The sequence below is a fragment of the Myodes glareolus genome, chromosome 18, assembly GCF_982192425.1.
Source record: "Myodes glareolus chromosome 18, mMyoGla1.1, whole genome shotgun sequence".
Taxonomy (NCBI): domain Eukaryota; kingdom Metazoa; phylum Chordata; class Mammalia; order Rodentia; family Cricetidae; genus Myodes; species Myodes glareolus.
In genome coordinates, this window is record NC_142043.1 from 46,969,931 (window position 1) to 46,995,859 (window position 25,929).

The 25,929-nt window shown below is 53.6% G+C and overlaps 1 protein-coding gene across 3 annotated transcripts in view; it reads right to left on the reverse strand.

The window, feature by feature from the left end:
- Positions 1–25,929, reverse strand: part of Unc5b (unc-5 netrin receptor B) — a 69,701-nt gene that overhangs the window by 12,306 nt on the left and 31,466 nt on the right. The window contains exons 2-9 of one of the 3 annotated variants that reach the window (XM_087898139.1): positions 8,744–8,956; positions 5,851–5,994; positions 5,419–5,522; positions 4,338–4,518; positions 3,455–3,622; positions 2,702–2,866; positions 2,467–2,499; positions 171–365 (exon numbers count right to left, since the gene is read on the reverse strand). In XM_087898139.1, the coding sequence (XP_087754265.1) occupies positions 171–365; positions 2,467–2,499; positions 2,702–2,866; positions 3,455–3,622; positions 4,338–4,518; positions 5,419–5,522; positions 5,851–5,994; positions 8,744–8,956 (1,203 nt within the window). Of the gene's footprint in view, positions 1–170; positions 366–2,466; positions 2,500–2,701; positions 2,867–3,454; positions 3,623–4,337; positions 4,519–5,418; positions 5,523–5,850; positions 5,995–8,743; positions 8,972–25,929 lie in introns of all 3 variants that reach the window. The other 2 variants (XM_087898138.1, XM_087898140.1) reach the window with 2 other exon arrangements.

The window sequence follows — 25,929 nt, forward strand, 5'->3', positions numbered from 1 at the left end:
CCTCTGCCCTCTCCACATGTCTAGACACAGAAGGCTCAATTGCCACCTGTTACTTTAGACAAATGGGTCAGTATACCAGGGAGCTGTCGAGACCCCAGCTCTGGTGGCAGCTGCACTACTCTGGGGTCCCCCAACCATCCCTGCTACCCCAGGCTTCTCCTGCTCCTTACTGGGCCTTGCAGTCTTGAAGTTGACAGGGTGGAAACCGCCGGTGAGGGCAGCAGAGGAGTCGGTGATGTCCGTGTCAAAGTCCCGGCAGTTCCTTCGGTACACGACCACGCCCACTGCCATGAGAACTGCCACAACCACGAAGATGGCCACCACGAGGCCTGCATACAGCGCCACATCTCCTGAGGGTTCCAGGACTGGAGAAGCAGTGGGGTTAAGTGAGGGGCAGGCCCTTTAGGGTCCCAAGGAAAACCTAGATTCTAGGTTTTGCCTGCCAAGAAGACCTGCTGGCCTCGGGCAAATCTCACAACTCCCTCCTCCCCGCCTCTCCAGCCCCAGCCCCACCCCCAAGTCTACCTCTTCCTCAGAAGATTGTCTCAAAATCCCTGCCCTGTTGCCCACCCTTTGAAGGTAATAGAACCAATAAACCCGATTCATAAGCTCACACACGGCTCACTGTTGAGGAGCCAATGGTGTGAGGCTCAGAAACACGAGGGCATACAACTCCATCTAAATGACAAAGCTTCGCTCCACGCCTACCACTTCCGTATGACCAAAGGCCCTGGCTCCCCGAAACCTTCTTAAGCAGTCTCCTCGACTATGCCAAGGATGAGGTGGAGTGGGCGAAAGGCAAAGCAATGGATGGAAGAAAGGTGGTGAGCGGATGGGAGAACAGAGATGGAACTGGGGGAGGCCACCCACGGCTACACCTCCTTCCTCCAGCAGGGGACTGTGGTTGCAAATAACTACTCATGGCCAGGCAGGAAGGTGGCAAGGTCAGAGGCAGGGTCCGCAGGTCATTCAAGGAGGACAGGAGAACCCTGTCCATGCCATCCCTTGTGCACTCAAGTACACAGGCACATGCAGTTACTGAAAACTGAAATGTGATGGGTGTAACAAAGGAGCTGTGGTTTTTTTTTTTAATGAACTCACTTTTAATTAAGTAAAATATAAATTTTATTTTATTTTTTTTAAGATTTATTTATTTATTATGTATACAACATTCTGTCTCCATGTATGTCCACACGCCAGAAGAGGGCGCCAGATCTCATTACAGGTGGTTGTGAGCCACCATGTGGTTGTTGGGAATTGAACCCAGGACCTCTGCAAGAATAGCCAGTGCTCTTAGCCACTGAGTCATCTCTCCAGCCCAAATATAAATTTTAAAAGCCAACTGTGTTGAGCAACTATCACAGCAGCCAGCTCAGGCACAGCCAAGATGGAGGCCAACGGATGGCTGCTCTTTGACCTTGCTTCTTTTGAGAGTTTCAAGAAGCTCCCATATATCATTAAAAACAGGGGAACTCTGGGAGAGGGAGCCTGAGTTCCAAGACCTGGCCGTCTGCACCCATGGGAGAGTCCATGCTTCGTGGCATAGAAGGCCATGGCTTCCAGCTCTCTGAACCTGCTCATTTTCCACACTGTCTTTCTACCTAACAATCCTCACTAGGCCTCCCCAGAGCATCCTGGCAACCAGGGAGCTGCTAGCTACTCTTCCTCAGAGCTGACCTCCCCCCTCTCTCCAGAGGCTCCTGTCCCAGCAGGCTGCTCCTCCCTAAGCTTAGCTGGAACACTATAATGTCCTCACTCGCACTGGGGGCCACTTGCTTGGCGATTTATACTCTCTAATCAGCCACCAGCCTGGCCTCTCGGGGCGCTGGGCTGAAGACTTCCCTGCAGGTTTTATGATTCCAGAATGATCTGAAATTGTTCTTTAATTACCACAGGCCGATCTGAGGGAGAGGTTGTATTGCCCTGATATTGCAGTCACAGTGGGAAAGGCCCTAGGGGCAGGAGGAGTCCCTTGGGAGCTGAATCAGAGCAATACTACTGGTGCCAGCTAGAGTTAACTTGGGAGGTGTGGCCCAGCTGCTAAGGGTACAGTGTGGGGAACAGAGGTGGACAGACATGACACCGTCTCCTGGCATGTCTCAGAGAGGACGGACGATAATTAAGACCATCTGCTTTGGCCACAAAGATATCCGGGTTCAAGCCCTGGCTCTGCTACTTCCCGGTTTGCTCCTTGGACACATTTCTTTTTCTCTCTGAGACTCAGTTTCCTATTCTATAACAGGAGGGTGAGGGGGAGTCCTGGGGCCTTTCTGTCAGCCAAGAGTCTGCTTGCCTCTCTGTGACAGGGCTGTGGCAAAATGCGTGAGGTACAGTGGATCCCATGGGGTTGTACTGGGGGGAGACAGTGTCAGCTCTCCCTGCCTTTCACCCCACACCCGTGGAAAGCCAGCCAAGGAGAGCCAGGGAGCCCCAGAAGAAAGAGGACAGTCATGAAATGGGACTTACGGTGGCTTTTAGGATCGTTTAGAGTTCTCTTATCTGTCAAGGGAAATAAAGGGAAAGACGGTGACACCAGTGACAGCAGAAGGATGGTCGAGAAGGTCATGGGGGCACGGTATGGATGAAATGAGGGATGTGGGGCCGGACAGAGGCCCTGAGGGCTGCTCTGCTCAGGGTGGGCACGGCCGCCCAAGGCTGGGCAGGGGCAGAGGGATCTGTCACCTGACTCCCGAGCACTCACTCTGCACACACAGCCCGTCAGTGCAGTTCTTGGAGTCAAGCAGCGCCCCGCTGCAGTCGCGGCCTCCGTTCTGGGGCGGGGGCGCCATGCACTCACGGCTACGCCAGTGCGCGCACTCTGTGCTGCAGGCCGACCACTTGCTCCACTCGGTCCATGCTCCGTCCACTGTGGGGGCACAGCACGTGCCGTTAATGTATGTGAACAGCAACACAGACACAGTAACAACAGCGCAGGCATGCATGCACACATGTGCACGCACGCAACATACGTGCTGATCAACAAATCGATACCATGTCCACACAGTCGCAGGCTAGGGGCAGTTAGATGCGCTCAGGGGACAAGAACAAAGATACTTAAGGCTACCAGTACACAGAGAGCCTAAAACCCAGGTAGCACACAGTCACACATACACCACCAAGGACAAGCACAGCTGGATGGATAAGGATAGGGGGAAGACAAACAGAGAGGAGGCTGCTAATAAGATGAAGAGCTGTGGCCAACAGGCATCCCAACAGATACATTCAGGAAGTTCTCTGGGCCCCTGAGAGCTCTTGAAGCCAGAAGTCCTATCTACCTTTAGCTCTCTGCCTCTGATTCCAGCTCTCCAGCAGCCTGGGACAGACTCAGATGCTAGAGACGACAGAGGATGCTGAGGACCTGGGGTCTGGACACTCTGCTGCTCAGGGGAAGGTGCAGTTCAACTCTGGACACATCCCGTAGGTCAAGGAGCCTGGGCGGGCATGAGACTCCTACCTGGGCACACGGTGGTGCAGGCTGTCTTCTGGAAGGCCTGGCCCTCACAAAAGGCCCCTCCGTTGAGCGGGGCTGGGTTGGTGCAAGTCCGCGTACGCTTCTGCCAGCCTCGGCCACATCGATTAGAGCAAGGTGACCACTCCGCCCAGCTGGACCAACCGCCATTCACTGCAGGGATGGGCCATCACGCGGTTGGCACGGATCGGGGTTCCTCCTGGTATTTTAACCCCATCACCCACCTTTACTAACCCAACCACTCTGGAACCCTTCCCCTACGGGACTGGGCACTGAGACACCACAATCAGAACCTGAAAGGCCCTAGGAGGTCACTGTCACATCCTGGCCTATTGTACAGCAACACGGGAAGACTGGAGGATTAACACGTAACCAAGGTCACCCAGTGTGTGACGGGGTACCTGGGCTTTGACTTGGGACTGAATCCCAGGACCGGACTTCCTAGTACATTCCAGTTACGGCCACTATGGTTCTACTCTCCATCCCTGGGCCCAAAGGAAAAGGCAGAGAGCAGCGTGCAGGCCTGAACCGCATCCTTACCTCTACTGGGACAAAATGACGCGAGCGTGGCGATCTGGCTGCAACCCTACTTTGGGCCTAAGTCAGGAGACGTGGGCCTATTTTTAGAAGTAGCCAAGGGGCCCAAAGAGTAGGGAAGTGCTCCTGGCTGGGGACCCACAGTGTCTGACTTGGCCACTTATCTCTCTAGATAGCCTCCCCATACAGTTCAGGGGGCCCACTGGCCCTTCTGGAGATCAGGAGAGGGGGTGTGTGCTACCTCAGGCCTCCCGCTAGCATCCGAGAGCTCCCACCACGGAGGGCACCCAGGATAAGCACAGTGAATCCCCAGCAAAGCACCCGTCCACACCGTAGACAATGACTGTGGCAGTGGTACTCCGGCGCTTGGCCACAATATTCTTGGCCACACATGTGTAGTTGGCCGTGTCTGACAGGCGAGCCTGGCGGATGATGAGGTTGTGGTCAATGGTGAGCAGGAAGTTGGTGTCCTGAGTGGGGTCAATGACATCTTCATTCTTGAGCCATTCCACCTGTGGAGGGGAGCAATGAGGACTCAACTGCCTGCCTGCTGGCGCCAGGGATAGGCCTCCTGCAGAGGGGAGGAGGGGTCCAGGCGTAACTAGAATACCGGGTCCTACCTATATTCTTGCCTCGGTTCATGCCTGGTGGTAACAGGCACCAACATCACTGTGGGAAACATCATTTACCAGCACAGTGATCTCAGGAGACCCAGGGCCTCAAATCTTACCAACTGTAAGATAGACCCTGAAGAGCACCCACCCCACAGGGAAGGGGCAAACGTGACATGCTTGCTCAGAGAAATACCAACACATACAGGCTGCAAGCGCCTGCCCTGACCCCCTCCCAAGCTCCTCACAGCAGATGAGAGATGCAGCCCACACAGCAGGATTCCTGGGCTCAGTCCTCAACTCTGCTACTCACTAGCAGCCAGAACAGAGATGGTCACCTCATCCCTCCCATCTCTAAAGGGGGTGGCCTTGCTCATATCGCAGGGCTGCTGAGACCAGAGTCCAGCAGGTAACAACCCCCCCCCCCCACTCAGGTGCCCATGAGAGCACAGAAGCAGTCTAGGAGACCAGTACAAAGTTTGGGGTCTTGAAAGCTGAGTCCCGAGTAAGAGGCCCATCCTTCGGTGCATAGCCATACGTCCCCTGTGAACTTCTACAGCAGCGTAGGGTATGCGTGGGGAAAGAGGAAAGCAGTGCTTAGCTGACAGAGTGGCTATCCAGTGGTATGTACAGGTGTGGTTTCCTAGGTCTGTGTCAAGTGGGGGTGTCCGGGGCTAGACCTAGGGTCTACCCAAGGATCCCTGGGGTTCTCCTTCTGCGAGGCAGAACCACAGAGGTCTGGAGGCTGTATTATCGGAGCTGCTGGTAAGTGCCCTGCCTGGCTGGCCACATCCCTCTCACCTCAGCCACAGGCACTCCCTCCGGTGGGCGGCACTGCAGGAGGACCTCATGATCCAAGGGCACCTCCTTTGCCAGAGGCTCCTGGTCAAAGTTCTTGCGTAGGTCTGCAAGGAAAAGAGTTTCAAGTCTATCAGGTGAGTGCTGGACGGGAGCATGAAGTGCCCGTTGTGGCCACTAGGGGGCAGAGTACACCTAAGGACCTGTTTACAGGCTGCCTTCACCTGGGGAAACAGGGTCCCCTCTAGGTCCTTGCCTAGAAGCTGCGGGCTTCCTTCCACAGGTGGCAAGGGCTGCTGGAAACCCTGGGGCCTGGGGAGGCCTGGCTCCTGGGTCTAAGAGTCCACATGAGCTGGCAGGCACATGTCCCCTTAATGGATCTCTCTCTCTCTAACATTAGTAGGGAGACAGAGCGGGTTAATCAAGGTAGCATACAGGCAATGCGGATGTAGGCTCGGCGACTCTTGGTGGTTCCAGAAGAGCTCCAGGCTACACACTGGCACCAGTAGTCCTCCAGCCCGAAGAGCTCCTCCACCTGCTGTCTTGACACCTCGATCTGCACCTCTAGTACCCGCAAGCCTGGAAGAGAGAGAAGACGGGGTCCTCAGTAGCTGGGGAAGACACTACCTCCCTTTTATCCCAGTCTGTGGCTCCCCTGCAAAATCTGACCGGCATCCACCTGGAGCTATCTACAGCCAACCCCAGGTCTGTCTGAAAGCTAACACCAGTCTTTGGTGTCCTCAGACCCATTCACTACCAGGCTAGCCTGTGCTTGTCAAAGAACGCCCATGTTCCACAGATCCCTCAGCAGAAAGACCCAAGTCCTCCACAGGGCCTCAGTGCACTGTCCCCTGTCTGAGACTCTCCTGTCCCTTCTATGCCCAGGGTGCTTCCAGTTGGGCTACCTGCTGGTTGGTCCAGGCAGGAGCCGTGAGTATGTCTGTCCCTCTTGTCCTGGCCACAGCTGTTCTCCATGGGCTGTGGGACCCCTGTCACTATGCACAGCTAGGGGAACACCACAGAACCCCAGTTCTCAGGGCTGGCGGGTACCATGTGCTCCTGATAAACAGCAGGAGCAAGAGCCACGCTGGCACTGTTACTAAGAATCATGGGGGTGCTTCTGCTATCACGGGTCATCATCCGAGGATCCCAGTGGGCAAACTGCCTCTTGCTTGGGCTAGAACTCACGGCTGGCCCTGATTGAGAGGAGAAGTGACTCACAGGCCAAAGAAGTAATGATCAGTTGTAAGGGGCCAGGACAACCCAAGAAGAATACAGAGGGGTTTGGCAGGGCCCAGATGGCTGATTCCCTGCCCTGCCTGGCACTACGCATGAGCCATCTCGTTGCCTCCCCACTGGAACCTCTTGTTAACATAAAGAAGCACATGGGCTCAGAGAGGCTGAGTAACTGGCCCACAATCACACAGCCGGAGTGATGTTGTATGGATGGCAGGTTAAGCTATTCTCTTCATAGTGAGATCAGATCTCACTGTGTGGACCTGGGCTGGCCTCAAACTTTTCATCCTCCTGCCTCAGCTTCTCAGAGGTTGGGATTGACAGGCCTGCTCGTTTTGTTTTGCTTCTAATTCATTTATTCCTCAGATTTTAGACGAGAGTGGGATATCAAGTCTTTTATTTTAGAATCCCGGTACCAAGCTCACACCTGCGCCTGAACCTCCAGAGCAGAGCCCAGTGGTGCTTAAGTTTGGGGTGTGGCTTTACATCTGGGTGGGCCTGAAATCAGGGCTTTTCAAGGCAAAGCAGAAATTGAAGGAGAGAGAAGGTGGCAGGGTCAGAAGGAAACAAACAGGGAAGACACGGACCGAGAAGGGAACAACCATGACCAAGGAAAAGAAACAAACAGGAAAGAGAAGGAGGAGGAAAAGCGAGAGAGAGCAAAGTCAGAGCCTGGCTGGATGTCGGCGCTGCTCAGCTGGGGTTGCTGGGCTCCCTCTGATGGGGTCTCCCCTCTGTCAGGAGGCACCTGTGCCTGCGCTCTTCCTAGGTCTACATTCTGGGAAAAGCATTTTACCGGCAACAGGGCTGGCGACAGGCACCTTCACTAAGCTGGGAGCACTGGGGCTTGCCAGTCTGTGGGATATATTTAGGGCTGCTGAGGCTCCACCTGGCAGCAGTGCGGGCCTCACCTCAGCAGGAAGGGCCCTTGTCCTTCCTTCCTTAGGGTCTGGGCTGCAGTCTAGTACCACTTGTTGGATCAATCATGCAACATTTACAAGATAGAGGATCCCCAAAATGCTTCCCCAAATGTAATTAGTTGTGTTTGTTTGTTTGTTTTTGAGACAGGTTTCTTTGTATAGCCTTGGCTATCCTGAGATTCGCTCTATAGACCAGACTAGCCTCAATCTCAGAGAGATTAACCTGCCTCTGCTTCCTGAGATTAAAGGTGCACACTAGCACTGCCTGGCAAAATTTCATTACTTAAAATATGTTTACATTTAGTTCTGTGTGTATGTGTGTGTGTATGTGTGTGCACGTATGTGTATACACACGTGTGTTTGCAGGTGTGGGTGCCTATGTGCCACAGCATGCATCTGGAGCCAGAAGATGGTTTTCTGTGTGTCCAGAGACTGAGGTCAGGTTACAAGCGCCTTTACCCACTAAGCCATTCTGCCAGCCAACTTTATTTTATTATTTTTTGCTATGTAGGGAATTGAACCCAGAGCCCTGCGAATATTGGCAAGCATTTTATACCACTGAACTATAGCCGTACCCCTCTTCTCACTTTTTGAGACAGTGTCCCAAAAACTTGAACCTGCCATCCTCCTGCCTCGGCCTCCCGAGTAGCTAAGCTCACAAGACTGACCATGAGTCCCCTTCCAAAACCAAAACCTTCCGAGTGCTGACGGGACGTTGCAGGAGTTTCAGGTTCTGGAACACTTGGACGCTGCATTTTTTTTTTTTCATTGGGGGACTATCTGATTCACAATCTGGGCAAATTCAAAGTCCAAAAAAATTCCAAAATCTAGAACATTCCTGGTCCCAGATGGACTGACAAGGGCTACTCAGCACATGTGAGTTTTTTTTCTAGTATACCAAGAACAACTTTTGTTGAGGGAAACACAGCATGAATGTCACTGGAAAAATAGCACCATTTTCCCCAATGGAAAGTTCCGGAAGGACAACAACAGGGTTGAATCTTGTCTGGTGCACAAGGGCAAGACCGGCCACTGTGTGGGAGGGTTAGGGGAGAACTAGCTCCAAGCTGGGGGCTTGTAGCTAACTGGGGAACCGGAGGGGACACTGAGGCCCGGAGGAGCATCGTGGCTGTGTGGCGTCTCTGGGGGAGCCCAGGCAGGACCAGCCTCACCTGTGGCCTCATCCAGGCTCTCCTGTGTGACATGATCGTTCTGACTGACCCACTCGCCGTTGCACTTGAAGTAGATCTGTGTGGCCGGGACAGCGCGGCAGAGCAGCTCCACAGGCTTGTTCTTCACAATGTAGGCGTCCTGAGGCTCCTGCAGGAAGTGAGGCAGCTGCTCCGCGGGTGCCGATGGCAAGGAGTCCGGCAGGACTTGGCCACCTAAGTCAAGAAGACCTGTGTAAGGGAGGAAGCGCCATGAAGTACGGCCTGGACATGCCTCACCCTGGGGACATGCTGTCATTCATACAAGGTCCACTGAACCCGTGGCTTTCCCATCATGCTTTGCATCTAATAGGTCAGACTTTGGGGGCCTGGGGGTGCTAGTGGTCCTTCTTCCTTCTAACTGGAGAAGTCGGGGAGGCCAGAGGTGAGGACAACTGCATCGTCTCTTACCCTGGCTCTGCCTGGCTTCAGTCATCTCCCACAGCAAAGCCTCAATACACAGGCTGAGGCTAAAGCACAAAGCAGACCAACTCTGCCCCGAAGCCACCAACCCCAGCCAGGCAGGCTGGTGACACAGAAGCATCCAGGACCAGCGGTAGGGTGGGATGAGAGGGCAGGGTGTGGTGCTGCCAAACCCAGGGTTCTGAACATCCTCCAGCCTCCTCCCAGGCTCACACCTTTAGCAAGACAAGAAGAGAACCTTCAAAGCACACAGCTAAGCTAAGCGGGTGGCCACCTCGTCCCCCAACATGGCCTGGTGGAAACGCCTGTGTCCCTGGAAAAAACAGCACCTTGGGAGGTGAGACAAACAGGAAGGGTGGAAAGCAGGCCAGGCCTATGATTGGTCACAATTCACTTAGGAAAATTGGCTCTGCATCACAAATGCTGCACAATCAGGCAGCCCCGGACAAGCAGTGGGAGGGCTTGAGCTCCCTGCTCACGACTCCTGGGAAAGTGGAATCAAGCACAGGGTGGGGCGTGCATGCGGCCCCTCCCACCAGCCATGTGCTTGTTGAGGAAGTGGGGTCCTGGGTGGCCTAAATAGGGATCATGCACTTATCCCTCAGAGTCAAAAGGCTGTGTATGGTCCTTCTCTGTGACAGCAAGAAGGGCAGGGGACACCAGGTCTGCAAGACTATAATAAATAAAATGTGTCTGTTTGTTCTTTGTGTGCAACAAACAGGAGGCTCTCCTAATGACCTGGACAAAAGATTCTGGTTTTAGTGGGGTGCGGCAGGGGAGACGGAGGGTGCAATGCACACCCCCCACCGCCAACCTAGTGGTAAACACAAGAAACCAGCCATTGGGGCGCAAACCCATCTGTCTCAGCATCCTCTAGGAGACCCAGAGCAAGTGCATGCTGATGGGTGTCCTGTTCTTTTGCTGCTGAGGAAGACTGGGAGGGAAGCACTAGCTTCACATCGGGCTGCTCTGAAGATCACACGATGGTCCTGAAAGTGACCTGGCACTTGGTAAGGACACACTGCCCTGTCCACACAAGCCACTGAGGATTTGGGAACAGTCGAATTATCTGATTCTTGCAACAATTCTCTGTTCTGTTGTCCTTACTTTATAGAGGAAACACAGTGGTTCAGAGAGCCTGATCAAGTTGTTCAAGATCACACAAAAGAGCTAAGGTTTGAACCCAAGAAACAGAACATCTGGACTGGACACGAGGGGGCTCAGGTGTGGTGGCCTCAACCAGGTCCTGTAGCACTAGCCAAGGATGAAGCACTTGGGGTTCCTGGGGGCTACTGTGCCTGACACTGCTTAGAGGATATTTCCTAGTCCCTAGACACACCCCACGGTCACCCTCGGGAGTGGCTTACACTTTCTAGCATAGTAGCAGGAGATTAGTCAGTTTTAATGGCATCACAAGGGCCACAAAGAATTCCCAACAAGTAAGGAATTTCTTACACAGCCAGAGCCAAGGAACTTAGCATGAATTTATTCCTAAGAGCTCAGTCGTCATTTGGAAAAATACTCAGTATAACTGTACATCCATAGTCATCACGGCCCTGCTCACAATAGCCAGAAAGTGGAATCAGCACAGATGCCACCAGTGTGGATGACCGGACAGTGAAAATGTGGCGCACACCATCCACAAAGGAAAATGAAATCTGCAGGAAAATGGGTGGCTGTGTGTAGTGGTATTTCATTTGCATTTTGATAAGTAAAGTTTGCCTGAAGATCAGAGAGTAAAACAGTCACCCTGGTCAGCCTTACAGACCAGGCAGTGGTGACACACACCTTTAATCCCAGTAGCCATATTGGTTGCCATAGAAACTGGGCAGTAGTGATGCACGCCTTTAATCCCAGCTCTAGAGAGGAATACAAGATGGGAGGAGACAGTTCCCAGGTTCAGTCTCATTCTGAGATTCCTGAAGGCAGGATCGCCGTTTTGGACTGAGGTGGAAGTAAGGGCCAGTGGTAGGATGTTTTGCTTTTCTGACCTTCAGGTTGAACCCCAGTATCTGTCTCTGAGTTTTTATTAATCATGCTACAGATATGAAAATTTATCTTAAGTGTGGGTTACCTGGTCTCAGAAAAACAAATAATACCTCAAGTTCTTTCTCACATGTAGATCTGTGGCTCCTAGCTTCTGCTACACACACACACACACACACACACACATCAACCATACACACAGACATACTTCAATGACACATACCAACCACGCATACACACACATCAACCATACACACAGACACACTTCAATGACACATACCAACCACACATGCACACACACAAAGCAATCATACACACAGACACACACGCACGCACACGCACACACACACTTTTCATCCATTCCAACAGCTTACTAACTGGGATGGTATGGATGCACCTGCCGGGCACAGCACAAGTTCTCTGAGTAGAGGGGACATTATCTGCCACAGAGTCTTTACTGCCCAGCTTTGCAGCGACACAACCAGCTAAAGGAGGGCCAGGGAACATTAGTGTTGGCACAGTGAGCTGTCCCCACAGCTTCTGCTACTGTTTCCCTAGGATTAAAACAATATTCCACAGCACCCTGAGGTGTCATGACACACAGTAGGCGATTGCAGTCCTAAGTCAGCGGTTCTAGTCTTCCAACTTTACAGTGGCCTTCTAGCCCAGGGGTGGGACCAGGCATGGAGCACAGACTGGGCTCACTCTAGATTTCTGAGGGTGACCTTGAACTCCAGGCCCTCCTGAGATCCACCTCCCAGGTGCCATTACCACAGGTGTGCACCATCAAGTCTCATTCTAAACTTCCTGTCCCTATGGAATGAGAGCTCGGTGGGGGTGATTTAAATGCCACTAGTCCCACCGCCCCCCACAACTTTAACACACACACACACACACACACACACACACTTCCAGGGACTCAGGAGGACCCTTCTCCCCTAGGCTACTTTGACAGACCGACAGCTACTCTTAGATGCCACTGGTTAGCCATTCCAGCCACGACACTAACCTTGGAGGCCACACCTTGAGTGTGTACACCTTGGGAGGTCTCAGGCTCTTTTGTCGCATCTCTAAGGACAGGTGTGAGTCCTCCCACCATCCTTTGCTCCTGCTAGTTCTCTGGGCCACGAACACATGGGCAGGTGTGGAGCCAGTGGGCCTCACCGGCACTGTCTGTCAGAGCTCTAAGGCTCCTGAGCAGCTTTACCGGCTGTTCTGGAGGGCAGGGGATGTGCCACACTCTTCCAAGGGACCTCAGTGCTCATATCAGGGTATTGAAGAACAGCAGCGGGGAAGGCAAGATCATGTGGTCCACAGGCTTCTCCCCTAGAGCTGGGCTATGCTGGTAGTGAAGACACCAGCTGCAGAGGTGCCAGGACCCATGGTACTAGAGTAGGCAGGAGGCAGAGGACCAAAAAGAAGCCAGCTTCCCAGAGGTCCCAGCCCAAGCACTCTCTTTTCTTTCCCTTCCTTCCTCACTCCCTTTCTCCCTCCCTTTAGTCTAACTAGGCTGCAATCCCTCAAATCTGCAATCCCTCCTGCCCCAACCTCTTGAGTGCTTGGGACGTGCCACCAATCCCAGTTGCTCAAGTATTCTAGTTTGTCTTATGAAGGGAGAGTAGTTTTGTTTTCCCTGCAGTGACCTTGACCCCAGGCTCAATTTGGGCAGGAGTGGGCTGGTGGTCCAGAGCCCCTGACCTGGTTCAGTTTGAACCAGGAGACTGGAGAAGGCGGTTTGCCTCCCAAGCCTCAGTTCTGGTCTGTTCGCTTCAGGGTGCGACCATGAAGGTTACCCAAGAACTAGATACAAGTGTGCTTTGACAACAGCGGTGCCGCGACATGTGGGGCAGGTGGGAGGATCTGGAAACCCACACTTGATCCACTCCTTGGTCCACTGTCACCTGGACCCCTTAAAGAATGATGGTATGGAGATCTGCATGCAACCAGCTCAGAAAGGGGGAGTAACCAACAACATCACACAGCAAATTAACCCAACTAGATCAGAGTTCAGTTTCCGGCTCAGGGCCAATGGTTCAGAAAGATGCCCAGCTGGGGCAGGATGTAGGGATAGGACCAGCATCCCACACTGGAATACAAGCACCCATCATTCTTTTAGAGGCCAGACTTTGCTCCCAAGGTGGAGGTCCCAGTACAAAGCTGCAGCTTGGTGGGGAGGGTCTTGACACCTCCATCACTGGCCTTTGTCACTAGAGTTGAGGGACCCTGGCACGGTTCTAGACATCTATTTACAGCAGAGCAGGGTCATGTGTCCAGGGCTGGCTGGCACAGACAGGGAGGAAAGGAGGCGGGGGGGGGGGGGCGCAGGGGGAGTAAGGGAGGTAAGCGCAGAGCTGCCCCACGCTGAGCACATTTATCATCAGTAATCACCGGGGTTCTTCAGCTTCTGGACACCAGGCTGATTCTCCCAGCCCTGACTCCCACTGCATGGAAAATCTCTCCCATTCACTGCAGGCCGCTGTGCTCAGTGGGGGAGCAGGCAGAAGTGGAGGAGACAAGCCAACTTATTATTATGTTTTAAAAACACAAACTCCACAGGCTAGACTCCTCCCTGGACACAAAGCTCTGCCTCCATCTGGCCCTGGCTCCTATGGGGTTCAGGCTGCGGTCCCCCTCAGAGGCTGTCACAATGCCCGTGGACTGATGACAAATGGGGGCTGGCCAGCTTGTAGGACACCAAGTTGTTCCTAACAAAGAAGGCTTCTCACCCAGTCCTGTTCCCACACCCTCCACAGACCCATCCGTGCCCGTGATGTCATTTCCTGTGAGGACCACAGGAATTGGACTTTCCATGAGGGCCAATAGAGCGGGAACTTAGAACCTGAGAAGCCCAGATGTTCCTGTAAGGGCCCCTCCGAGGCCCAGGCATTGGGCTAGAGAGGGGATGGACACAGTCCTTGAGTCACTGGGCCACCCAATTCACAGAGGCACTTCCCCTGAACTCTGAACTCCCTGGCATAGACACCTACAGTTAACTTCAGTGCCAGGCTTGGAGGGGTCAGAGCTATGAGAACACACTGTCACCACCTTCCTCCTCGACGGGTAAGGGGACCAAGGGCTGTCATTCACCTAGTCCAGAAAATGATCTCCAATCCCCCTCAAGGCATTCACAAACCTTTGGGGTACCACACCCATCAGCCGTGCACCCCATTTTACAGGGCCAGAAACTGAGGCTTATAAAAGTCAAAGAATACACCCTGGCCCACAACTACGCTCCTGTGGACCAGCGGGAACAGCTTCGTCCGTCTCCTCAGAGGTGAGGACCAGGCCTCAGTCCCCTAAGCCCACCATGTGGGTGCCTTTCCTATTGGCCTGACTCCACCATGCTCCAGAGCTGTTCGTGGGCTACTGTCAGGCTCACGCATCCCACATCAGAAATCACCCGTGACTCTTTCTCCAGACATCAGAACTCCAGCCTTGAGGTCACTATGCTAATGCTGCCACCCCTTCTCGGGTCCTGGCCAGCCCTCCCCACCCATTTTTATTTGTTGACTAGCAATGTCAGACTCCACCAAACACTCAGTTGCTCACGTGGGCAGGGTGGGAAGTGTTCTGGTACTATGGACGGGGTGGGTGTGTTCCTGGTACCGTGGACAGGGTGGGAAGTGTCCTCTTGGTACTGTGGAGGAGGCGGGCAGAATGTTCTTGGCACTCTCTTCTTTGACCCCACAGCCTAGCCCCTGATGCTGAATGGACCCAGATGCTGTGGATAACCCACTTGATGCTTCAGACCGTATGGCAGATGCCCCTCCTCCTTGCTGCCATCTCCCGTCCTGCAGGCAGCACCAGGCCTCTCCCTATTGAACTTGCTGCTTTTTCTTTGACCCCTGGACCCACCCTGCTCCCAGCCTGGGGTGGTCTTGAGAGTCCTCAGCTCTCCTTCCAGCAGCTTCCCTCACCCTGCTTTAGACACCCACTCACTTCCTGCCCCAGAGCCATCCAAAGCCCCTGGGACACCCCTCCCTGACCTCTACCTCAGGGCCTCTTTGAAATGTAGCCTTTCTCCAGGTTCATGGCTCTTGGGGAGCCACTTCAGCTCCCATGCTGTGACCCCCCCAAGGCCTTCCTGAGACAAACCTCCCCACATAACCCATCCCGTTATGTGCAGCTCACACTACTGTGTCCTAGGTCTACAGTCCCTAAAGATACCAAGGTCATTATAAAACAAACTTCTTGAGGGCCTGGGGCCCTGTCTGTACAGCTGGGCCCACTGGGGAGGCAGGCTTTGTCTGGCTGTGCTGGCCAGCTTCTCTGGAATTGGGGAGGCGGTTAGGGTATAGGGAGTGCCTGGGCCACGGGAAGCAGCACCTTTGAAACACTGGATCCTCGGAGCTCATTGAGCCCAGAGAGGGCACGTTTTGGCCTTAAATCACACTGCACAGAGCTGTAGATCCTGGGTACTAGACCCCCAAGAGCATAGAAGGAACTTTTTTTTTTTAATCTTTCCTTAGGGCTGGGGGCAAAGTTCAGCAGTAGAGCACTTGCCTAGCATGCACAAGACCCTGGGTTCAATCCCTGACTCTATATAAACAAGTTAAATTAAAATCTTTCTCTCGGCAGTGGCGGCACAGGCCTTAAATCCCAGCACTTGGGAGATAGAGGCAGGTGGATGTCTGAGTTTGAGGCCAGCTTGGACTACAAAGAGAATTTTGGGACAGTCTGAGATGTTACACAGAGTAGCCCTGTCTTAAAAAAACAAAACAAAACAAAACAAAAAAACCCTTTCATTTGCTTCCAGTAGAAATACTTTTCTGAATCTGTTCTCATCATAAAGGTAATCACACCCTTGACATTAAGAATGGTTTGGGGAAAATAAAAAAGAAAATAAAGACCACCCCATTCCTACTGTTGCTTGATGGCTTTGATTATTATTACTGTTATCTGAGAATTTCATACTTGCATGGGCATGGCCTCTTCGTCCTCCATGCTGCAGGCCCCATAACCATAGCAATTTTCCTCTCCAGGCTCCTACCATCCTGTGCCCTTCTTGGTCTAAATCATGGCTGCTCTTGGAGAGTCCACTTCCCACTGGGCCTTGATTTTCTCATCTGGAAGATGGGATTGCTTTAATTTGCTTTGTCAATGTCAAAATGTCAGGCTTATCAAATTCAGAAGGCTAAAACTCTCTTCTCAACTGGGCTACTCCCTACCCCGTCAGCCGCTCATTTCTCTCGTGGCCTCTAGAAAAAAGACAGGTGAGGCTTCAAGGGGTGTAGGGTGCTGGCCAACAGCGTCTGGTTTTTTTGAGGCAGCGGTCTTGCTATGTCGTTCAGGCTGGCTTAGAACTTACAGCAATCCTCCTGCCTCCTGAGTGCTGGAACTTCAGGCATGCAACCCTGCCTGGCTGGGCTAACATAGTCATAGACGGCTTCAGGATTCCAGGGCCTCCCCCCACCCCCACTCCAGCCTCTGCCTGGCCCGCTCTGTGATGACACGGACTGTAAAAGGCTGATGCAAGCTGGAAGAAGGGAATGAAACAGACTCTGTGGGGCAGACGGAGCTGTTGCCGGGCCCCCGTGGGACACAGGGCCCTGCTCCGCCAGCCTGTTTGCGCCTGCTGATGTAATCGCCAGGTCGCCTTGGCTCAGGGCTGGGCCTGCTCACCTGGTTTTCCGAAGGAGCTGCAGGCGGAGGGTGAGAGGGCAGGAGGGCAGGGGGATGACGGCAGGAGCTGAGCATGCGCTCCAGATCACGGGCCCACTGTTACTTCAGGGGCGCTGGCCCCGTCTCTGATGCCCCCTCCCCCACCCAAACCCCCTGTGGCCTAAACCGGGGACTTAACAGGTTCTTGGTCAGTTCTCACCCGTGGAGTTCTTGGGTGGAATAAGGAAGGAAGAAAAACACTTGAACAGTCTCTGATCAGCTGCTAATCTCCTGAGGCCTCAGTTTATTTATCTGTAGAATGGATGTGTTGGCGCTGTACCCACTTCTGAGGCAGTTGTGGGCCAGAGAGTGAAAGCCCACTAAGGCACATGGATGGCTAGGGCACTTGGGAAGAGCAGTAGTGGGTGGAGGAGTACTTGAGCCCCAGGGAGCCAGAGCTACAGGCTGGGCAGAAAGGAAACCCAGGAGCTCCCCCATGGGGAGGAAGTGTGAAAGAGAGGTACCAACTCCTTGGGGTCTTAGAGGAGCTATCAGAAACATGCTGGGGCAGAGACCTGCTAGGAACCCCAGAGGTACTGAGAACAGTAAGGTTGCTGGCTGTGTGGTGAGAGCCAGACCATCAGGGAGGCTATGCCTCTGATTACCACCTGGATACTGACCTTCTAGAACTTTCTCGGCTCCTTCCCTACAAAAGGGGAAAGGAGCCTCTCAGATCATGGTCTTCCTGATTGGTCCCTAAAAGTCCCCAGGCCACAGAAAGTCACTGGACAGTACCAGCAAGGTTGGTACTTGGGGGTGGGGACTCCATTCCTCCTAATTAGGGGTGGCAGCAGGAGGGCTGCCACGGCTAACAGCACCAATGAAGCTGGGATTAATGGCTTACCAGGACACAGAGTTTTGAGAGGCAGAACTGTTCCCAGGCTCCATACCCAACATTCACTGGTCAACAGAATCCTCCCACAAGCCCTTGCAGATGGAAAATGGGCACAGGCGGCGGGTCAAGTACTTGCCCATGTACATAGAGGAGGAGAGTCAGCACCCAAGCCCGAGTCCCTCCATCTCATGCTTTTTAAACCCTTTGGTGTTGCATCAGATCAACTCAGATCAGTCATGGTCAGCTCCCGGGAGGGTCGGCAGGAGACTTCTCACACAGAACCCTAAGGAATGACATGGCCACACGGTGCCAGCTCTGTTCCCTGTTTTCTTGCACAAATGCCATCCTCCCTGGGAAAACGAATTCTCACTTGTTAAACAGATGTGGGACATCCAGTGCGGAGGCTACAGGGACACACGGGACGCACGTAGAGTGGCCCCAGGCAACATCAGAAGGCACAAGAGACTAGAAGCCCCACATCTCCATTACCGTCCAAGTCATGCATAGCATCTCGATCGCTTCCATAACTTTGCAACGTGAGCCATCACTGCTGTTTAGCTGAAGTCACTAACAGTGACTAAATGGTAGAGCTAAGAGTCAAAGTCAGGTGTCCAACCCAGGCTGCGGATGGGCCACCAGAAAAGAGCGGTGCCCCCTTAGCCTGCTTCCCCTGAAAGGAACAGGGAACTATATTTTAAAATGTCCTGCACTTCCTCCCAGTTCAAACACCTGTCCCTCATTAGCCCAGGGCTCAGGCAGCGTCACTGGGGGAAGGGAGGCTCTCAACTAGGGGAACTTGAAGCTCTACGGCCTTGAATAGCCAGCCTGGCGCACTCCCTCTTGGACTATCCATCCTCTGGTTCTTTTACTGGGCATTTGTGAGGCTCAAGAGTGGTTCCGTTTCATATGGGAGAAGGGAGAGGGGACAGCCATCAGCTCCACCAAGTCCCCTGGAATTCAAAGTTCAAAACAATAGAAGCGTTGGGTTGCCCTTGATGCAGAGGTTTTGGTTTGGTAGGCGGCTAATTTTAGCTGAGAACGCCAGCGTTTTCCCAGCCACGTCACTGGTCACTGTCTCGTCGCTGGCCCTGGATAAAAAGGCCTTGCTTTTCCTCCCCAATTGTTCTCAGCTGGGAGCCGAGGACTGCGTGGAGTTCCAGACAATTCCCTTTGTGCCTGTTTCCGGGTGGCTCCTAATAACTCAGGGACTGGTCAGCCTTGAGCTCCCAGCCCTAGTTAGCTCTCAGCCTCGACCCCTGAAGCATCCACTTGCTGTTCCCAAGAGGTGGCCTTCGAAAGGCACAAAACCTGCAACTTCCTTTCAGGCTTCAGGGTCGGGGCAGAGCGAGGTACTGATGGGATCGCCACAGTTCGGAGGATGTGAGCGGCCTGGGGTCACACAGCACCGGGGCAGAGCTGGTCCTGGAGTACATCTGTCTATGTCTATTCCTAGGCCGATGCTGTATGAACGACATACAGAAATTCTATGGCTTCCACCAGGGGTGCCCGAGTTTGACCTTGACAGCATCTGGGGGTGAAGAGTTGTCTCCTGCTTTGGTGTCCTTTGCCTGGCTCCTCCTGGATCCTTCCTCAGGCCGGGGTCCTGCCCTCCCTCTGGTTTATCTTTCTTTACTGCCCACATGGCCTCATTAAGTTCAGGTGCATCGGTATTGGCATGCTTCCTTGTTAGTATCCAGACCCCAGGGTCCCAGAGGACAGATGGCCCGCAACAGTCCATTCAACATAGACCATGTATGTGGGCACTAAGCAATCTAAAGATCCTGGGACAGGGCCTGGAGATCAATGTACCAACTGAAGCTACAGGGTCCACGGAGACTGATGGGGCAACTTGCGGCTTGGGACAGGAACATCTTAGGATGGCCACACAATGCTTTCATTTTGAAAAGTCCGATAGCATGAAGGCATTTCTTTGTCTACTGCAGTGCCTCTGGGTTAGCCTGGCAGACGGCAGATATTTTTCATTGTTTGAGGCCTGGTCTCAAGTAGCCCAGGCTGGCCTTGAGTTCACTACGTAGCCAAGAATGACCGGGAATTTCTCAACACTGTCTCTTCCTCCTGAAAGCTAGGATTACCAGCCTGTACCTTCACACCCGTTTGTGTTAGGCTAGGGATCGAACCTAGGCCTTTCTGCATGCCAAGGTCAAACACTCTATCAACTGAGCCACATCTCCAGATATTTCTTTATACTGTAGATGCTTCAAGCGCCTCTTGCATGAAGTACTGAAGTTTCTGGACTCTCTGGAGGCCACACCTTCCCACATAGACAAGAGGAATAAGGAGCCTTTGGGAGGGTGCCCATAGGCCAAGGACAGCCCCCACTCCCCAGTCAGCTCAGGGTGCCTCCCTGTAGAGGCAGGCTGCTTCTGTGGCCTGCCCCTGCAGCCACTCCAGCCGGGCCTGCATGCTGTAATTAGAGTGCTCCTTGCAGGCCCTGGTAATGAGGGGGTGTCTGGTGCCAGCCGTAATTACAGCCTGGTTGGAAGGCGCAGGGGCCGCCTCCAAGCCACATTACAAAGTCTGCAGCGGGACTCCGGCCCGCCTGCTCCCTTTTTATGGGGCTGGTTAAAGGGAGGGCCGAGGAGCTGATGGAGAAGCCAGCTCAGGCTGGGGGCTGCGGTCTTGGGAGAGTTGAGAGCTGAGAGTCCAGGCCTGTACGGCTTTGAAATTAGGTTCCTGCCTCACCCCTATCCCACCCACGCCAACATTCCCATCCATGGGAGAGGTCAGACTTGCAAGGACACCAACTGAGACTCTCAGTTGTAAGGTTCTTAACTAGGCCCCGGGTCATAGGCCTTAAGCAACAACCAAGATGACACAGCACACCTATTTACTTAGCTGATGGTCAGGACTTTAAAACACTTGGTGCCATCCACTTGTCCAGCAAGGGCAGATCCTCAGCTCAGGCCTACAGACTGTGTCCCTGACGGTAATGATAGAGGGCAAAGAGCAGGTAGGGCTTGGCCAAGCTCAAGAGCCCTACAGTTTGCAAGCTGCTACCTAGGAGGCCCATTGGAATGGTCCTCTTTCTTTAAACAGGACTCGGGCCAGGGTGTTGCTAGGTGGCAGCACACCTTGTTTAGCATGTTCAAGACCAGACACAGGGTTGGAGCACCAGGATGGGGTCCAGCGTTTAGAATTCCACACTTGGGTTTCTGCAGGGATCCTAGAGTCTAGAAAGCTACAAAGCCGGCACCACAAGGGTCTTTTCTCTACCATTCTGAGCCCTGTGGGCTTCAGAATATCAGGGTATTAGTGCAGCTGGGAGAAAGTCATTCGAGGGGCAAATTCGTGGCTGTCTGACACAACCCCAGGCAAGTCAGAAACATCACTAGTCAATAGTGGCACACTTAATACAGAGTACAGCTGGAGGTTCCACCATCCCTGGTTGACCCGGTCCTCACCCACCCTCCCTCAACCCAGGGAACACCCACTGGACGTGGACAACTTGACTTTCTTAGTGAGCCGTCTTCATGCTTGGTCAGCCTGCTGCCCCAGCCCTATGAATATAGGGCACCCACGGTAGGCTCCTGTTAAACCCCAGTGTAGACCAGGGGCTGTACAGACCCAAGGGCAGCTTTTACAGGGACGCAAGCCAGTGCCTGGAGAGTCATTTAACACAGCAGCAGGCATCTCTGAGCTCGGCTCCCATCCCTTTCTGCCTTCCATAGTCTCTTCCTGGGCTTCTCTCCCAGCCCAAATACCTGACCCCAACAACCACTGCCCACTGGCCTCAGGTGACCCGCGGCTCTGTAGTCTCTAAAATGCCTCCCCTCCCCCACTCATAGCGTCTAATCCCAGGGAAAGGGTGGTTGCCTGCCGCAGGCTTCAAGGGTATGTAAGAGCCGTCCTAGAGGGTAGTGTGGGATGGGACTGGACAGGGTGGACACAGCCCTGCCAGCCCCAGCCTCGCTTTTGTGGCTTCGGTCCTGAGCCCACAGGCGCTACACGGAAGACAAGGAGTCCCTGAGACTAGGGGAGGTAACTGTCTCACCTTGCCTGCTCTGCCCAGCCAGAAGCAGGAGGCATTTCAGAAGGACACTAATTAGGAAACAGGGCAGCCAGCCACACCCTGTGCAATCAAAGGCCTACAGAGTCTAGGCCCAGCCTGCTCTCTGACCCGAGGCAGCTTCCACCTCCTCTTTGGGACTTGGGCAGGGGCCCCAGTACTCCCCTGCCTCCTCAGACAGCGGCTCCTGGCATAAAGCACTGGATTCTAAGACAGGTTTCCTATACAGAGCTTTGGACTTGGAGGCGGGAATGGTGCCCATGAGGCTAATGGAGCCAAGAGCCCTCCTGACAGAGGCAAGGGCAGCAAAACCCCTGTGGTGGGCCACCAAGTTCTGATTCTACAGGTCCCCACCAATGTCAAAAGTTCCCTTTGGCCACTGGTTTGTTTCTGCTCAAACCCAAACTGTGCTGTCCAGACAGACAGTGGCTTCCACCTGAGAAACTGCCTGCCCTGCTGCCTGTCCCAAAAGAGTGGACGGGACCTGTGCTCACCCTTCACTTTGCCCCAACTACCTGGGCCATTAATCTCCGTGGCCTTATTTCCTCCTCTATAAAAGAGGAGTCACACTGAGACTCTCAGGTCACTGCTAAGGTACAGAGTCACACTATGACAGTAACCAGTAGGGGGCTGAGCAGGACACTGAAGTTCTAGGGTCCAAGTCTTCTCTTCAGACTCCAAAGACTATCTGGCTGTGTGGGGCTGAGCCTTTCGGCTCCTCAGCCTCGTCCATGGCCTTAGATAGGTAAACACTATATTCGGATGAATGCAAAACTACTTTATAAACTGTAAAGTGCTGTCCAAGCCTAAGATCAGACATGATCATTTTTCTAATTGTCTCTTTTACTTCATTCAAGGACCTCCATCCTGTCCATGATGGCCACTTCTATCCCAGCTCACCTCTTGGGACTCTAGTGGCATCTGGTTTACAGGACCCCCCTACCTCAAGGCCTGCACCTCGAGGGCCAAAGTCCTCCTTAGATAGTTGACAGTCATCCCAGAGCAGAGAGGAGGAAGAGGGACTTTGAATGCTCGGGTTTCTGGTAGGAAGATCTCTACCCATCATGCGGACGCTCTGCAGGGCTGAGAACCAAGCCCGAGAGAAAGCCACATAGGTGTAAGGAGGCAGGGGGGAACATGGCAAAGAGCTTGCCACACAATCCCACCCTTGGCCTCTCCCGCCTTTTCCTTGTAGGATTCTGAGAAGCATAACCTGGAGGCCCCATGCTATGTGACTTCTGGAAAGGTCCATCTTCTCTGTGGACCGCCTTCCCCAAAAGAAGGAAGTGCTAGGTTCATGGCTTGTGTTGAGGGCCTCGGTACTGGGAGTAGGAGCTCTAGGAAAAGTATTTCAACTGTTGGGGAAAATCACAGCTGCCTAGTTGTGCATGGGGGCGGGGCTACATCTGGAGCGGCAACTGTAGCCTCGACCCTTAAGAATGGGAGAGACTGCCGGTCTTTGACAATCGACAAGTTCTCCTCTCATCTGGGTGTGGCAGCAGGGGGCAGAGACAGGCACAAAGCAGTTAATGTGGATGCCGCCAGCCTTACCAAGAGATGGGACCTGGCTCTGCTCCGCCAATAGCTAAGGACACCTCTATCACCCAGACACTGAAGGAGCCTTAGTAAAAAGGGATCAACACACAGGACGGGGAATAGCCTTGGATAGCTGTGGGATTTTTTGGTGGGTGACTTTGCATCTCTGGGCCTTACTCTTCACCTGAAATATAGAGTCCTTGGATATCAAATAGAATAAGCCCAATCACACGTGGTATCACTAGTTAGATGGCTCACATAAAAAAGAAGGCTAAGAAATATTCCCAAGTTAGGTATCACTTTTCTTGGACATACTAAGTCTCTGGCCTTTGTTTTCCTGCCTATGAAGTGGGTGTACATCTGCAAGCCCGTCGGCAAGGCACTTAATGTAGAGAAGGCATGCTACATGTTTTTGGGAGCTACTGAAACCAGGTGACCTGGCAGAGTTCCCCGCACACCTGGCCACAGTCACCTCTCGGCCTTGCCACAGACACCAAGTTGTTGTCAGGTCCCAGGTGGCTGTTGGGCCCCCAGCCAGAAGCAACACCACCTTCTCAGCCTACGCACACCTCCGAGGAGCACCTGGCATGGGGAGGAGGGAGCTGGCTGCCCAGCAGTGGGATGCCAAGGAAGAGAGAAGCCAGAGCCTAGGCAGGTGGCCCTGGGTGTTACTCACTTCCCAGTGGGGCCCAGTAGAGGGACACAGGCCACCTAGGTGACTGACTGGTTTGGAGGTCTTCAGGAGAAGGAAGCTGGAGACCTATCTGGGCCTTAGACTCTGAACCATGGTCAGCATTTATTCTCTTCGGCTTAGAAACCTCAGCCCCCGGGCCTCCTACCTTTTCCATGAAGTGATAGAATCATTCCATTTAGCAGGGAGGGGGTGGGGTGGGCAGAGGCTCCGCAGAGGTGAGTGACAGGCAGCTCACACACTGAGCTAAGGATAGCTGGGTGGGACTCAGGCTTCCCTTTCCCATCACAGGGAAAAGGCATGTGGTGACATCTGGGGTACAGTCCCTTCCTGTTCACGTCTTAGTGTCTGACAGAGAAGCCATAGGGTGTTCCAGCTAATGAGGGACCCACTCGGTTGTGGGATTCTAGTGTCAGCCTCAGCTGGCCTCTGCAGGATACTATACCAGGTGCTGGCCCTTCCCAAACCCCCTCGGCCCTTGCTACCCTTGACCCGCCCTGACATCCCCTGCGCGCTCACCCAATGTCATCTTGGCCTCTCCGAGCCTCATGCTGACTAGAGTGTTTCTGTGAGGGGGACAGAGAGGCAGGAGGGCCTGGGCTCTGCACTCAGCTCACCTGACCCTCTTTCAGCCTTGCTTTTCCACCTGTCAATGAAGGGGTCAGATGAGATGCTTGGCTAGTCTATCGCCACCAACGCTCGCTTCCTAGACATGGGCTGGGGTGCTGCCGAGCATCTGGGACCTCAAGCCTGAGTTCACTGAAGATCTGGGTAAGTCTGGGTTCACCTCTTGGCTCTCCACTGGGTGCCCGAGGAAGGCGGTCTGAGGAATGCCAGGCAAGGCTACCCTCCACACAGGCATCCCCCACTGGTCTCCATCTGTTCTCTCTCAGAGCTTTCTAGACTACGGACTCTGTCTGAGGCCCCTGTGTCCCGCATCCCACTCTTCACCGGTGGTGGCTGCCCCTGTCACTGGATCCATTCCTGGCAGAATTATTTCCCTCTGTGTGAGCTTCCATTAGGCAGGAAGTACACCAGTTGCAGGCGGGGCACAGGGGGATAAGGTGGCCATAAATCACTGGGCTCTCCCCGCACCACCAATGTTGCTGGCTCGGCAGCACCTCCCTTCCTGGAGGAGCTGCAGCGGAGTTGCACACAGCTCTGAGGGACCAGTTGGATGGGTGTGGCAGCCATACACAACTCACCTAATCACTTCTGAGTAGGCCCTTATGACCACAAGTTCACCTCTCCTCATTGTGGCACCTGGCTATCCAGAGGGAAGGGCCAAGGATGGGACCAGATCAAGTCATTGAGACTTGAAGACAGGGTGATGACAACAGCAAGCTCGCGGGACAAAAATTAACTCTGCCTCCTAGAGGCACGGAAAGAATGTGACGTGGGCGCTCACATCAGTCAGAGTACAGCCTTGCCCTATTACGGCTACCTCTTCCATCCCACACTTCCCCTCTTGCAGCTGGTGAGAAATAATGCATTTGTTTGGGGGTACAAGCCGCTTTTAGGGTGAAGGAAGTCTCGGCAGATCTTCTGGGAGTCAAACCCGCCATCGGGAAGGTTGAGAATCAGCCTGCTAGCCGGGCATAAAGCCTCTGGCTTCCTCCATGAACAAAGTTTGGTTGAGGAAATTAAATGAGATCACAGGGGTGATATTAAAAGAGCAAATTACTTTAAAGGGCTTCCGCTTGGTCCAGATCTGACTGTAGACGGATGGCGCTAATTAGCAATGAGGAGTGGCCTGCTCAGTAGGGCCCATCCTCACAGGCTGGGGCTTCTAGGGGCTCTGGAAGTGAGAGCCCCCAAGTTCCTCCTTTTACCCTTCTCCCCCAATCGGTGAGGCATAGTGAGGTACCGAATTTGGCCATCTGTCTGTGCCCATCGGCTGGGACTTCTGACAGTGAACTTGGGAGGTGACTCTTATCCGAGATCCACAAAGCTATCCGACAGGGCACGTAAAAGTAGGGCATGACTTTCCA